The 15410-nt window shown below is 43.6% G+C and overlaps 1 protein-coding gene across 6 annotated transcripts in view; it reads left to right on the forward strand.

The window, feature by feature from the left end:
- Positions 1–15410, forward strand: part of SGCE (sarcoglycan epsilon) — a 555267-nt gene that overhangs the window by 356769 nt on the left and 183088 nt on the right. For all 6 annotated transcript variants that reach the window (XM_044065943.1, XM_044065944.1, XM_044065947.1 and 3 more), the window contains one exon: positions 14777–14965. In XM_044065943.1, coding sequence (XP_043921878.1) covers positions 14777–14965 — 189 coding nt within the window. The remainder of the gene's footprint in view (positions 1–14776; positions 14966–15410) is intronic.

Genomic DNA, 15410 nt, shown 5'->3' on the forward strand with positions numbered 1-15410 from the left:
TGGCCATTCCTCCTTTTCTTATTATTCACAAGGACAGGGTGACCCAGGGGACTGACCCTTCATGCATGCCTAAAGTAGTGAAAAGATATCACTCAACCAGGCCATACATCTTCCTATTTTTTCCCAACCCACAGAGCTGGAGGAAAGGCTCCTACACTCTCTAAACATTCACAGACAATTAAGATTGTGCCTGAACAAAACCAAATACATTCAAAAATCTAAACAACTGTTTGTCTCTTTCATGGACTCAGAACTGGACCAACCAGTATCGAAGCAAACATTTGCAAGCTGGATCTGTAAGGCCATCTCTTTTTCTTATTCTCTGCATGGTTCTTGCCCTGATGCCCTCAAGTTCATTCTGCTAGAGCAGTAGCATTCTCTGGACAATTCTACAAAGGGGTGGATGCCAGGGCCATACTGGAGGCCTGCTACCTCGTCTTTGGTACACACTTTCACTAAACACTACAGGACTCCTGTCTTTTCAAGATCTACAGTGCCTTCACTAAGTCAGTCCTTTCGAGCCTCTTGAACAGTTCTGCAGCTTATTCAGCAACTACCGTTATGTTCTCTTCAGCTCTGGGATTCACCCATTAATTAGAAGTACTACAACAGTATCTCTCAGTCAGGACAAGGTACAGTTGTGTAAGAACTTACCAGAACAGTAGATATCTGACTGATTACTGCTGCAGTATTCCTTTCCACCTCTTCCCCTCTACATTCATTTTCTAATGCCCCTCTCTGTCTCTTCTACCTCTGTCCCTATCCTGTAGACAGCATCCTAGAACTGAGGGGGCTGCCCAACTACTTCATACTTTACCCCTCCTAGCTAACCAACTTGTCTCCCAGGGGGTTTCAGGCCGCTGTCTAGGAGATAGTCTGATGAATTAAACTTGTACATCCTCCTACATACCCCTATTCTTATGAGCTGAGGTCACAAGTCAGAGGAGGGATTCTGGGAAGGTAAAGCTTTCGAACCTCAGCCGGACATCAGCAGTGATTCATTAAGAATACTTCAGCCATGATTTCGGATTCAGAAGGCCATCTACTGTTATGGTAAGTTCTTACAAATCTGTGCTACATCTATTTGTGTGTGTGTGTATGTGTGTGTGTGTGTGTGTGTGTGTGTGTGTGTGTGTGTGTGTGTGTGTGTGTGTGTGCACGTGCGTGTGTATGGGCATACTAAATATGATCAAAACAGCATAATGTTGATGTTGCTAATGTCGACAACAAAAGGTTGATTGACACCTCACTAAGCATGCACTTAGGAATACCCTCAAGCATGCAAATAAAGCTAAAAGAAAAAAAACTGTCAGACATAAATTCCCCAATCCTCACTTTACCATGATCCTGCACAGAAAAAAGCCAGTACTTTTGATAAGCTGTACCAGCTTTTTTTTCCATTTGGTAACCTACCCATTCATCAGCTTGTATTACTTCAACATGTACACACAAACACACACACACACACACACATACACACACACACACACACACACACATATATATATATATATATATATATATATATATATGAACTAATATGTATACATTGTACAGCACTGATCTCAGTATCTCAGTGGAGCTATTATGAACCTACTGGCTCCTATAATATTGTTGCCTTTGTAAATTAGCATGACATAATTTGCATTATATCATACTGAATTCAGGTCTGCAAATTATACTTCATTAAAGTATTATGAGCAAAGCTTAATATTTAGGGTCAGGTTAAAAAAATCTTGTAAGGGCTACATTTAGCCAAACAGAAGTAAAAATGTTTTATGAAGCAGAAAGGTCAACTGCAGGCCATAGAATAATGGCTCCTTGTCTGTCTTTGCCCCACTCACTTCATATATCAACACAGTATCCAAAAGAGGATCTGCACATGTGATTTGGAGGATTCCTGTGTGTACACCTCTCCCACGAGGGAGTCCGTCCCAATGCAAGTTATATATAGGAACTAGAGTGTATCTGGAGCCAATATGAGGATGGGAAGATTAGGGAGCTGATGACTGAGAAAGCTTGAATTGAGCTGGAAAAAAAAAAGAAATAATGAAAGACAATCACTAGACAATAATAGTAAATAGCTTACAAAACATTGTCAACTGTTTGTGCTTAGTGCGTTCAAAGTAGTCCAGATTAAGATTTAGAGAACCTTTTTGTAAGATGAGCCACTGGACATTTTACATTGAGATTTCCTGTGGACTGTCCGTGTGTCGTGTGTATGTATATATATATATATATATATATATATATATATATATATATATATATATATAAAAACACATCACGTTTTTTGCTGTAGTTGACTTGTGTTGCTGTAACTGCTCAAATAAGGAGCTATCACTGTGTACTTTTCTCATTAAAAATCCTTACTGAGCTGTGCGCTGAGCTTTCCTATTAGATGCATGACCAGTCTGATGTCTGTGCTTTGTCAGGTTGATGGAATAAGAACATGAAGAGAATATGAGGGATGTGCTAAGTTGCATATTTTTCCTTATTATTGTAGTTTTATTGATATTTCTTCTTATAAAATAGCTTAGTTTACTTAGTCTTATTGATAGTTTTTCATAGGTAGTTAATAGTAGTGTGTTTTGCTAAATTTACATAGTGTTGAAAACTTGTTGGCCGTTATGGGCCCATTTTTGTTCTCTGTGTGGTATTCTTCTGTGTGCTAGTTTGTTGACATAGTTTCTCTTACCGTAGGTCTGCGTTTGGGTTAAGACCTTGTTTTTTGTCTAGTTTTCAATAGTATTGTATATTGTGTGCAGTGTTTTTACCTTTATTGACAAGTTTTTGCTTGCTGTTTGAGATTTACTATTCGTAGTATTTCTGACTTAACTTCTTCCTTTTTCCACAGCTAGGTCCATTTAAGTTAGACCTAGTCATCTGTTTAACTTTCTGTCTCTTTTCCTCAACAAGGCTAGGCCCATTTAACTTAGAGGACCCAGTCTTCTGTTGTTTTCTCCTCTGTGTGCGAGTTAGTTTAGCGGGACTAGGCCCGTTTAAGTTAGAGGACGTAGTCCTCTGCTGATGTTCTCCGCGTTCGTCGCTTGCAGGGAGACGGACGCTGCACGTCCAAGGGCCCGCATGGCCCTTTACATTCATTTTTCACGCCGGCATGGTCCAGACTCCGACTGACGCCAGTACGTCTTGGTACCGTGGTTGAACACCCGAGTTTTTTTCTCAGTGGTTTTGGTTTGGCTGTCACAATTTAAGCAATTTTGCGAAGAAGCAGGTTTTCTGCTTACAATTTGTTGAACCGGAGTGTCAGAAACTGTATTTGTTGGTATTTCTTGTGGGAAGCAGAAGATATCATTGCTGGATTATAGTATTTAAGTGATGTATAGGTTTGGAAACCTGAACTTTACGTTGTGTTAGATAGGTGTTTTGATTATAATACATTGCTTATTTGCCGCTTAGGCCTGATTGGGGTAGTGCTGAAGCCAGAAAGAGGCCGTGCAATGCTCCAATGCAAGAGGGCAAAGGCTGCAGCGACGTGCCAGTGAAGCTGTTTGGGTGAGTCTAGCCAGTAATCTTTTGCCGCGGCGGTCTCCACGCAGGCCTATTAGCCAGCTGCGTCCCGTGCCTTTGCTTTTCCCCCAGGGGTCTCAGGTTCAGGGTCAAGTGTCTAAGGGGTCTCAGGGAAGCCAGAGGTAGTGCCCAGGCTCTGGATCTTCTCAGGTAGCTTTACTGGGGGGCTTCCCAGGAGGTGCCCTCACCCTCTCTTCCAGGAAGGTAGGGAGGCTCTCCTTCTGTTGCCAAGGCTTCTTTCAGGTTCTAGCCTCTTCGGCCTAAGAAACATATTTAGAGGTATGTAGAAGATTGATGCTTAGAGATTAGACAGATCTGATTGTGCCTTGATAACAGGCCTTTAAAATGTTAGAATGTTTGATTGTTGGATTAGAGGTTCTATGTGTTCAGGGGTTCTGCCCCTTCTGTGGAGGAGTTTGATAGTTTAGACTCTTTCCTGATGTATTTCAGAGTCTTCTCACTTTCACTCTTGCGCAAGTTTCCTATTTATTCTGGGGGATCTCTGGATTTCCTTCATCCTAGAGCCCTTTAAGGCCAGCCTCACCCTGGATTACTCTGATTCATGGGAGGAGCACTTGGGTGCCCCAGGATACTCTGCCAAGGCTTCCCCCTAGCTATTCCTCCTGTTTCCTATTGTTTTAGGCCCTTTTGAACCTGACCTGTGCTGCCCCTGCTCCCTTTAGTTTTGCCTGTTAAGCCTGATAGGTATTATAGGGTGCCCGAAGCTCATAAGTATTTGTTTATAGGTATTATAGGTCTTAAAAGTGCCACTAAGAAGGTAAGAGTCCTAGGGAAGGCTTTTCACTGGTTCAAAAACTATAAATCCTGTAGGAAAGAGTTGAGGTGGATGATTTTACCCTTAAATAAAGAGGCATGGACTCCTTGCCTCCTGGGCAGAAAATTGATAATTCTGAAATATCAGATTGGTGCTCTTTATGTATTTTCATATGCTGTGGACCCAGAACATTCTTTGTCACAAGTGAAAAAGTTGGTGGAAATTTTGTTGAAGGGTCTGAATGTGTCTGGTAAAGCTGATTTGGTTTTTGTGCAGGAACAAGTGGTTAAGATGCTGAGGCCTGTGGCTGCTATGTGTGTTTGTTCTGTCCTCGCATGCTGCTGCTTCAGGAAATTCCCTGTTCTTCGTGAGACATAAATGGTTGAAGGATCAGAATTTATTTGAGCAGCTTGTTCTGAGGATTGATGTGTAAAGTGGCAGAGTTGTAAAAGCTTTTCTTTGCAGAAAAATAGAGATAAAAAGGGGTGCAGATAACGAGGTTTCTATGCAGACTGTTAGTGATGGCCAGCTTAGGGGTGGACATATGCTAGAAATGGGGGTGCTAAGGTAGGGACTAGGGTAGTTTAGGGGCAGCAGTCTAAGGGTAGGTTTAGGCAGTCTGGGACAGGCTCAAGGTCACAGTTCACCTAAGTCAGACAGTGGTCCTGCCTTTGAGGGCAGGCAGTCTTTCAGTCCAGCCTAGCCAGCATTGGCAGCTGCTTTGGGATCAAGCTGCATCTCCCTTCGATTGGAGTCAGGTCTGAGGAAGAGAAAGGGTTTTCAAAGGGATTTGGGTGGTAATGGATTTTCATCAGGCTTTGCACATGTCATCCCATCACAATGCCAGATTTACTTTCCATCCTTTCAAAGGCTCCTCCAAGAACAGCCCTCAGTCTCTCCTCCTGGTTCTCGAAAGAGGGAGCTCCCTTGTTCCAGATAGTACAGATAGATTTATTCAGCCAAGGATCATTGTCGACCAAATTTTTGGAGTCGCCTTCTACACATTTTAGAAGTAATTTCCGGATTTTATCTGGACCCCTTTATCAAGATGTTGACGTTCAAGCAAGATCCAAGTACAGCAACTGTTCAAGATGCTGGCAAGGGATTGCTGGGCAAGGCAAGTTGGACTCAATGGTTGCTTTACAAGGAAAGGATATTTCATGTGTTGTGCCTACTGGTGAGTTGCAGGCTAGGTCTGCGAGATTATCTTTTCTTTTTATCTATCATTCATCTTTAGCTACCTTTGGCATTAGATGCTTTCAAAGTTCTACTGCTTTTCTGGCTCCAAGAGGATCTGGCCTCAGTGACTTTGGATCTCCTCAACTCTATCCTTCAAAGGACTCCACACCTTGGAAGCAGAAAAACATAATCTTCTACATTCTATAGCATTCTAGGCACGTTCTGCAGTGCGTCATACTTATCTCTAAGACAGAATCCTTCTGGTGTCCAGACTAGTAATTTCCAGAGACATACAGCACCTGGACAAACAGAAAGACTCAAGCAGCCCAGATGGCCTTTTACACTTCGACAAAAACAAAGAGTCTGTCACTTTACTCTCCATCAACTATCTCATCAGTCCGGCTATTCTGCAAGAGGCAAATGCCAGCATGCTGGTTATGAAGTGCCAAAGCATGTCCTCTCAAATGTGCCAAACGCATACACTGAAGCTGCTGCAGTGGCATCAATTCAAATAATTTGGTTTGCATTCAATTCATCTCGACACTGTCACCATGTCATACACCACCCAAAAAAGCTGTCTCCTGGTGGGCTCAGAGGGCTCAGGCTTGACCAAGACACTCCAGACCCGCCAGAGTTGGGGAGAAGTCATTTATGGACGTGGGAGCTCATCTAAGTGATGGGAGCACATCTAATCTGTGGCCTGCCAGACTACAGATGGCAGCTATCCACCAGGCAAATGATGGCTTTCAGGGTGTTGATTCTAGCAGTCCAGTTTATGATGATCTCACAGAAGGAGTTACTCAGGCTGGGACACATTGCAATGTCTAACAGACAACACAACACACATGTGGCACATCTCATCAAGGGGGAACACATCTTATGCCTCTATGCAGGCAAGCAGGCAAAGGCAATGTTTCGCCAGAGCAGCAGAAGACCACGAAATTCAGGGCATCAACAAATATGGAAGCCAGATTATCATGCAGATGCATTATGGAGACTTCGGGATGATCCCTATCAGACAACGACAGTGTCATGGGGGTTCTCATCACACAAATTGACAGAGATCAACACTAAAGACATAGATCTGTTCGCTTTGCACAAGGGTTTCCAGCTCTCAAAGTATTGCACAAAGGGGAAATGCCTTCAGCTTTCTGCCTTTCATGCTCTTCCCTTCAGTCCTATGCCTTAATGTTCAAACCCTTTGAGGAGGCCTCTTCTTCCTCCAGGGGGCTTAAAGAAGACTTTGATGATTGACTATGATTTTTTGACCTAAAGAACACTGCCTCGGCATTTACCTTCCTCTCCTCTACGGAGTCTTGTAAAATCTGATATCTCCTTCTTTGTCATCTCTGATTCCTCATCTCTCACAATCTGGTCATTCAATCTCTTGGAAGCAGCAGTCTCATATTCTGTGTTAAAGTTGGCAATGGGATTGTGTTGCCTACAGCAGGGAGGTACTTCTGAGCTTGAAGGCAGAATTATGGAAGAGAACAGCATTTTGATTTGGAGATTTCAATTAATTGAATTTCATGAGCCTAATTTGATACTAAGAGTTCAATATCTTGTTTGGATTTTTCCTTAAAGTGTGGTGTCCATTTCTCAATATCCTATTCTTCCATTTGGAAAAGATGCTGTCCACCTTTTCCATAAAGATTCATGCTGCAGCAATTTCAGCTCACTATGATTTTGAGGGCAAGCAGTTTTAAGACCCCAAAGAACATCAGTTTTCTTGGGGTCTCCTAAAATACTTGTTGGAAAACCTACTCCTCAACCTCAACTACCCTTGGTCACCTTTGAATCTACAGCCTTGATTTGGAATGTACTTTTGTACAACCTTACTGCTCTTCTGCAACTGTTTGAGTCTTGGCTACTGAGCCTGGAGAAGGGTGTCTCTTTTGGAGGAGCTTATAAGAGCAGAGCCTTTTTTGACTCCATAAGGACTTTTTGCCACACCTTTCCTCTTATCATTCTTTAAACCACCTTCCTTCATTTGCCTACGTTTTTGGTTTCCTTTAAATTTTCAAACTTGCAGATCCTCAAAATAAAGGGGAAAAGATTTTTGCAAGGAAATTATTTACACAGGCACCAGTGCTATTATTTTTCTCAGACTTTAGATTTTAGGGCAGTCAGAGCAGTTACTGTTTCCAAACAAACAATTTTATCAAGCCATTGTATTCATTCAAATTTTGTTATTCCTTGGCTCATCAAAGAGGTTCCAGTTCCCAGCATGGCCCAGAGGTATTCCAGCTGGGCTACTCATAATTTAGCACCTCTAGGGCTTCTGGGCATTCTTCAATGGGGGTAGCTACATACTATTCTTCAGCAGAAGTTCCTCTAGGAGTGCATACTTTCAGCTACATTACTTTCTGCTATATATTTCTAAGAGCTAGTTTGGTTTTACTGTTTATTTTTTACAAGACATTGGCTCCTCCTGCTACTACTTTATAATTTGCCAGCCTCCTTCTCCTCTGCACAGGGTTCTACCTGAATCAGGACTGCAGCAAGAATATAGTACAGTTTTGTACCTAGTTTTTATGGGAAGGCCGAAATGTAGATGTTCGATCCTTCCCCTGTTGTCCTCCTTTTTGTTCCTGATTGTTGGTGGTTGTGTAGGTGAGTTTTTGTGTATATATGTTTATATATATATTTGTATTTTATATTGTTGTTGTTTTTTGGTTGTTTTTGTTTTGTGTCTTTTTGGGTCTTCTGACATCTGGGGAAAAAAAGAAAAAGGAAATGTCGTCGGTCCGACGCCGTAGGGCTGCTGAGGCGTCAGTCCTCAGTCGCCAGTCCCTATGCCCGACGCCAGCCTTATATATAATTGAACTGACTGGGACGCGGACTAATACAATAGTCAGGGACTGCAGCAAAAATCCTCACGAATCTACATTTATGGTAGGTACAAAACTGTACTTTTTCTCCTCTGTGTGTGAGTTAGTTTAGCGGGGCTAGGCCCGTTTAAGTTAGAGGACCTAGTCCTCTGCTGTTTTCTCCTCTGTGTGTGAGTTAGTTTAGCGGGGCTAGGCCCATTTAAGTTAGAGGACCTTGTCCTCTCTTCTGTTTTATAGAACTTCCTTTTTGTAGACATGTCGAAGGAGTCCAAAGATCATAAACCTTTGGGTTTCAAAAAGTGCCTTAAGTGCTCCCAAAAGATGCCAACTACTGATGGGCACAGTAATTGCGTTTACTGCCTTGGAGCCATTCACCTACAGGAAACTTGTTCTTTCTGTCACTCCTTCAGCTCCAGAGTTCTGCAGGAAAGAAAGTGCAAATTAATACTGAAAGGTCTCCTTAAGCCTTCCTTCGAGGAGGACTTAGCCAGCTCTTCTTCATCCTCCAAGTCTCATTCATCTAAGAAAGAGAAGGTCAAGTCGGCCAAGAGACATTCTCCTATGTTGACTATTTTGTCTGAACCTCCTCAGAAAACTTTCAATTTGGATAAGCCTTCTACTGCTTCAGCTCCACTGTCCTCGGAGCCGGTCGAGGTTATCGATGTTGACACTGCAGTGTCGGCCCCAAGTCTTTCAGAGCTGACTACTGAGAAACTGCATTGGAGCTGGTCCAGAGAGCTATTGCTGGTCTCCCCAACTTTACTATCTCTCATTTTACAGAGATCTAGGTCGCCTACCCTGTTATCCAGATCCTCCAAGAGCCTTTCGGAAAAGGATGTAGAGAGAGTAGTCCTTAGACTTTTGAAGTCATCTGCTTTACCCAAATTGTTGTTGGCTCCAACCCAGTTGGTTCTGGAGCCACCTAAAACCATTCTCCCTGTTATGGTTCCTCCTCCAAGCCGTGTTTGTCCTTCAGAGCCAGAGATTTTGGTGCCGCTTGTTGTGGAACCCTCGGTTCCAGCTCCCCTTGTGGCTGTCTCGAGCCGAGTTCCGCTCTGACACCTTTGGCGCCGTCCTTGGTGACTAGGAGCTGAAACTCACCAGTCAGCCCCGACAGGGACACTTGGACCCAAACCTCTTCGGTGCCAAGTCTACCTCTCGGTGTGTCGGCTAGGTTGAACTCGGACCCTACATCCATCTCAGAGACGATCGCTTTGGAGCTGAGGGCTACCTCCTTTTCCATGGAACCAGGGCTGTCCTCTGAGCCGGAGAGCTCTGCATTCGAGATAATGAGGAGTGTGCTGTCTCGATCGTCAGCTCCATGCAAGGGTACCGATACTCTTTCCCCCTCAAGCACCGACCTCTGTCTCGGCACCATCTCTCCTCTCTCTTGACAGCAGTGACCCATAGCTTCAGAAGCCCACATTGGGTGGCCCCAAGTCTTCCGAGACCTCCCCAAAATACCCTTCTGAGGAGCCCCCTCAGAAGAGGACATGCAAGAGGAAGCATGTAGACTCCGTCACCTCTGACACTGACCTCGAGGAGTCAGAAGGGTCCCCCAGGTTGTCCTCTAATGATATCTCCTTTGTAGATATCTTAGAGATCCCGAAGCAGAGAGGTGGCTGGCCAACTGTCACCCCTTCTGATGAGGAGTCAGTGTACCTGAAGGTTTTTGAGTCTCAGCCTTCAGCCTCTTGGGTGTCTCCACCTTTTGATGAACTCCTGGACCTAGTTAGTCAAAAGGTGTGGGAAATTCCTGATGCCGTGGAACCAGTCCCCAGAAGACCCAACAAATTTCTCTCTGCTCCTAAAGAGAAAGAGTTCTTGACCAAGAGTGGGCCTGTAGATGCCATGGTGGTGGTGGCAGCCACTAAGAAGGAACCAGCGGAGACTTCTACATTTGTCCATCCACCGAACAAGGAATCTCGAACAATGGATAGATACAGGAAGCATATCTTCCCTTCAGCGGCTTTTACTCTCAGATCACTGAACTATGTTACATATTTTACTAGGCTTCAGAGAGATCTCCTCAAGGAGCTAGGAGATGCTCTTCAGGGTACATCAACTGAAGAAGTCTCTGAGAAAGTTACTGCTCAGTTGTCCACCTTAAACTCTATTGTGAACTCCTCCATGAGGCAGATTTCCTACGCAGCCAACGGAGCGAGTAGGGTAGCAGGTTCAGGAGTTTCCCTTAGGAGTCCTGGATGCTCTTATGTAATTTTGCAGAGCCCTTCAAATCTATCTATACCAATGCCCCCTTCGACGGTTCTTCTTTGTTTGGACCAAAGGTAAAAGATACACTCACCAGATGCGAACAGGAAGGGAAAACTCTCTCTGCCGTGGGAGTATGTTTTACCGTCCCTTCTAGACCATATCCCAAGGGTCAGAGAGGCAGGAAAATGTGGTTCAAGAAGTCCCAGAGATTTTTCTGGACGCACAAGTTGATTCCTCCTTCAGAGGCAGGGGAGGAGGAGCTAATGGTAGACGTCGCCCTAGAGGTGGGGGGGGGGGTCCACAAAACCAGGGTGGCCGCGATTCCTTTCACTGCCATCCCTATCAGCGCTCCTGATGTGGAGCCCGACTGTGCTTCTCTGGAGCCAGTCGGGGGTCGCTTATCTTTGTATCCAGAAGCCTGGCTCAACATCACCCTAGACAAATGAGTACAAAGAATAATCACCAGAGGATGCTCTATGCCCTTCTTTCTTCCACCCCATACCCCCAAGAAGATCCCAGATATTCCACCCAATCACAGGGATCAAGCAACTATAGAAGTTCAAAAGTTGCTTTCAAAGAGAGTCATCAAAACTGTTCCCGCAGACCAGATAGGATTCAGAACTTACTCCAGATTATTTTTAGTGCCGAAACAAACAGGGGACTGGAAGCCCATTTTGGACCTCAGCAAACTAAACAAATCCGTAAAGAAGGCCAAGTTCCGAATGGTAACCCTGCAGTCTATACTCCCTCTATTAGGGAAAGACAATTGGATGTGCTCAATAGACCTCCAAGATGCGTACTACCACATAAAAATGGACAGAGCATCGAGGAGTCATCTACGCTTCCAGCTGGGAGCCAGTCATTACCAATTTCGTGCTCTGCCCTTTGGTCTCACCACAGCCCCAGGGTGTTCACCAAATGCATAGCGGTAGTGACAGCTCACTTGAGACGTCGTGGATTCCAAGTGTTTCCATACCTGGATGATTGGCTGCTGACCGCCACCACCAGGCACCTACTCTTACAAGCCAGGGATTCAACCATCCAGCTCTGTACCCACCTGGGGATTATGGTAAATTGGGAAAAGTCTGCCTTGTCTCCCTCTCAATTTGTGACTTTTATAGGCACAGAAATAGACACAGTCGCCATGGTGGCTCGTCTCCCTGCAGACAGAATTCAAAGCCTCAGACAACAGATTTACAGCTTACTTCCTCTACAAAAAGTCAAGGCAGAGACAGTGCTGAAACTGTTAGGGACCATGGCTTCTACCAAAAATCTAGTTCCACTAGCCAGATTGCATATGCAAATTCTTCAATGGCTACTTTTTTCCCAGTGGTCTCTTCAACAACTGCCTCTATCTCATCATATTCTCATAATGGAGTCTTGCAAAAAGTTGATGGATTCAGCCCGATCAGCTTACGACAGGAACACCCTTCCTCCCTCGCCAACCCATTGCTACTGTGACCACGGATGCCTCCCAGATAGGGTGGGAGTGCCATTATCTAGGCAGGACTGTCCAAGGCACATGGCAAGATCACGAGGCTCACTTGCATATCAGTGTCCTAGAGATGAGAGCAGTGCTTCTAGCGTTGCAAGCACTTCACAACTTTCTTCCTTTAGGGGCGATAGCAATCCAATCAGACAATATGTCACTGGTATGGTATCTAAACAAATAAGGAGGAACCAGATCTTACCCCCTTTGTCAAGAGACTCTTCGTGTTTGGCAATGGGCGATATCTTCCCAGCGCTTTTTAGTAGCAACGCACATCCCGGGGACAACCAATGTGATAGCCGACAAGCTCAGCAGGACAATCTTGATGCCTCACGAGTGGTCTGTGAACCAGAAAGTGGCGGAACAGATTTTCTGAAAATGGGGATAGCCTTGCTGCGATCTTTTTGCCAGCTCGATCAATGCCAAATGCTGCAGCTACTTCTCCCTTATTCCCCCTCCGGGGGAGTCACTGAGAGACACACTTGTTCACAATTGGCCTCCGGGACTTCTTTATTCTTTTCCCCCTTTTCCACTCATATCGTAAGTGATCCAGAAAGCAAAGTTCTTGGGAAGCAAAATGATTCTGATCACTCCTTAATGGCTTCATCAGATTTGGTTCCCCTTTCTCGGGCCTCATCCTCTAGACGATCCATGGACTCTGGACCCAGTTTCAGACCTCTTGACACACGTCAGGCGCCTTTCATCCCGGCCTCTACACCCTCAACTTGACAGCGTGGCTTCTCCACTTCCATCCTTAGTCAGGCTTCATGATTTTTCACCTGCAGTGACCCATATTCTTATGTCTTCCCACAAACCTTTCACTAGGAAGTTATACGCTAGCAAATGGAGAAGATTTTCTGTCTGGGCAAAGGAGAGAAACATAGATCCTTACACAGCATCCATCCTTTTGGTGTTAGAATTTCTAACCAAACTTTTCCATCAAGATCAGCTGCTGCTACAATCAGAGTTCAACTAGCAGCGATTTCAAATTTTCATTTGGGACAACATGAGCTTAATTTGATGGCTCACAGATTATGTAAATCCTTCCTTAAAGGCGCTACCTTGCTGAGACCTCCTTTTCAGGAACCTGTATCTCCTTGGGATCTAAATTTCATTCTGTCCAAACTCACTTCCCTGCATTTTGAACCCGCACATTCGTGTGAATTGAAGTTTCTGTCTTGGAAGACCATATTTCTAGTAGCTATCACCTCCACTGGATAGGTTTCAGAGTTGCAAGCACTGTCTATCAAACCTCCCCATTTGATTTTTCATAAAGTCAGGGTTTCCCTTCGTACAAGTCCTTCCTTCATCCCTAAAGTTTGCTCTCAAACTAATTTGAACCAAACTATCGAACTGCCTGTATTTTTTCCTAATCATTCAAACAGTGCAGAATATAAATTTCATTAACTTGATGTTCATAGACAGTTACGGTTCTATCTACATAGAACACAGGAACTTAGAAAATCAGGCCAATTGTTTGTGTCCTTTTCTGAAACTAGAATAGGTCTGCCAATTGTTTGTGTCCTTTTCTGAAACTAGAATAGGTCTGCCAGTCTCTAAAGTGACTCTATCTAATTGGATTTCCAACTGTATATTCTTTATCTACTCCTCCAATGGAAAGAACCTTCCATTTAAAATTAAGGCTCATTCCACAAGATCCCTGTCCACATCTGCTGCTTTTCAAGCCAGAGTTCCAATTGACAGTATTTGTGCAGCAGCAACTTGGGCTACCCCTCATACCTTTATTACTCATTACAAATTGGATTTGACACCTTCAGGGGCAGAGCCTCCTTTGGTTCCACGGTACTCAGGAGTATATTCCCGTGAGTCACCCGAGAAAAGGGTGCTAGGGACGCTGTTCCATATGTAAGAATGAAGGCGAGATAGGACTATAGAACATAAAGAAGTTATGTACTCATCATAACGTTCCATGTTTGTAGTCCATCTCGCCTTTCATTCTTATGAACCCACCCACCTACCCCCATCCTGGGAAGATCTGGAGACAGGATAGTATTGCCTTTGGTAGGGTGGAGACCTTTCATTGTTGTTGTTCCTTCTGGATAACTTTTTCTATCACTCTTTTATTTAGCAGCAAACAGGATCTGGGGGTTCTTTCTTGTGCACTATGGGACACCTACCTTGCCAAGAACCAACTAAGAGACTTTGAGCTTTGTAATCGGCCAAGTCAGAGCCAAGGATTGGCTCTGTGGGAGGGTGGCGTAATGGTTAAGGTGCTTACCTTAGAAACACAAGGTGCAGGGTTTGATTCTCACAGGGGTAATTGGATAGGCTTAAAGTGGTCCATGAGGGCAGTTAGCCTAGTAATAATCTATGAATCTATGAAAGGGCGAGATGGACTACAAACATGGAACATTATGGTAAGTACATAACTTCTTTTTTTGAATAATCCCAGCATTCTCAACATCACATTGAGATATTTACAAGGGCTTCATTGAGATCCTTCTTTCTCAGTAGGAATTTAGGGTAAAGTACAGGCCTATCAGCTTGATGTAGTCAAACACTGAGATGTTTTGCAAACTTCTTAAATATCATCCATTATTTTACTCGTGGGTAGTACTTGTATGTCGTGGAAATTTAATATTTTGGAGACGTTACTGCTTGACAAAGTATCAGAGGAGTAAAGTGTGGAAGAGCCAGAAGGTCTTGGTAAAATTGCATAATTTTAAAACTCATTGCTATGCAGATTGTGCAATATATTTAACTGTATACTGAGGACTGTATTTTGCCCCTCTGTAGCATCCAGTTGGTACATCACAGTTCTATTCAGAAATCGACCAAAGAACTTCGTGAGATGTCCAAGAATAGAGAAATAGCTTGGCCCCTCTCAACTCTTCCAGTTTTCCATCCAGTTACTGGTGAAATTGTGCCACCACTTCACCCAGACAGCTATGATAATACCAGTGTGCCTCTCATGCAGACACAACAGTAAGCATTTTAAGCCATTATTTCATACCAAAAGACTGTTATATGAAATGTATGTCAGAATATAAAACTTGCTGCAACTGTAAGTTTGTCATCTAAGTAAGATATTAAAACATTTTGAATAGGTTGTGGAATCTATAACAATAGCCATTCTGTTACTCAACAGCTATTTTCAAATCTTGATTTTGGATCTAACTCTCAAACGTATGCACACCAGACATAGAGTGTGTGTGTGTGTGTGTGTGTGTGTGTGTGTGTGTGTGTGTGTGTGTGTGTGTGTGTGTGTGTGTGTGTGTGTGTGTGCATGTACTGTTGTCAGCCTTTGTTCTTATGTATAATATATATATATATATATATGTGTGTGTGTGTGTGTGTGTGTGTGTATAAATACATATATCTAGATTTATATACATGTGTATATATATATATATATATATATATATATATA

This window comes from Protopterus annectens, chromosome 3.part0 (assembly GCF_019279795.1).
Source record: "Protopterus annectens isolate FY-2018-M chromosome 3.part0, PAN1.0, whole genome shotgun sequence".
Classification (NCBI taxonomy): domain Eukaryota; kingdom Metazoa; phylum Chordata; order Ceratodontiformes; family Protopteridae; genus Protopterus; species Protopterus annectens.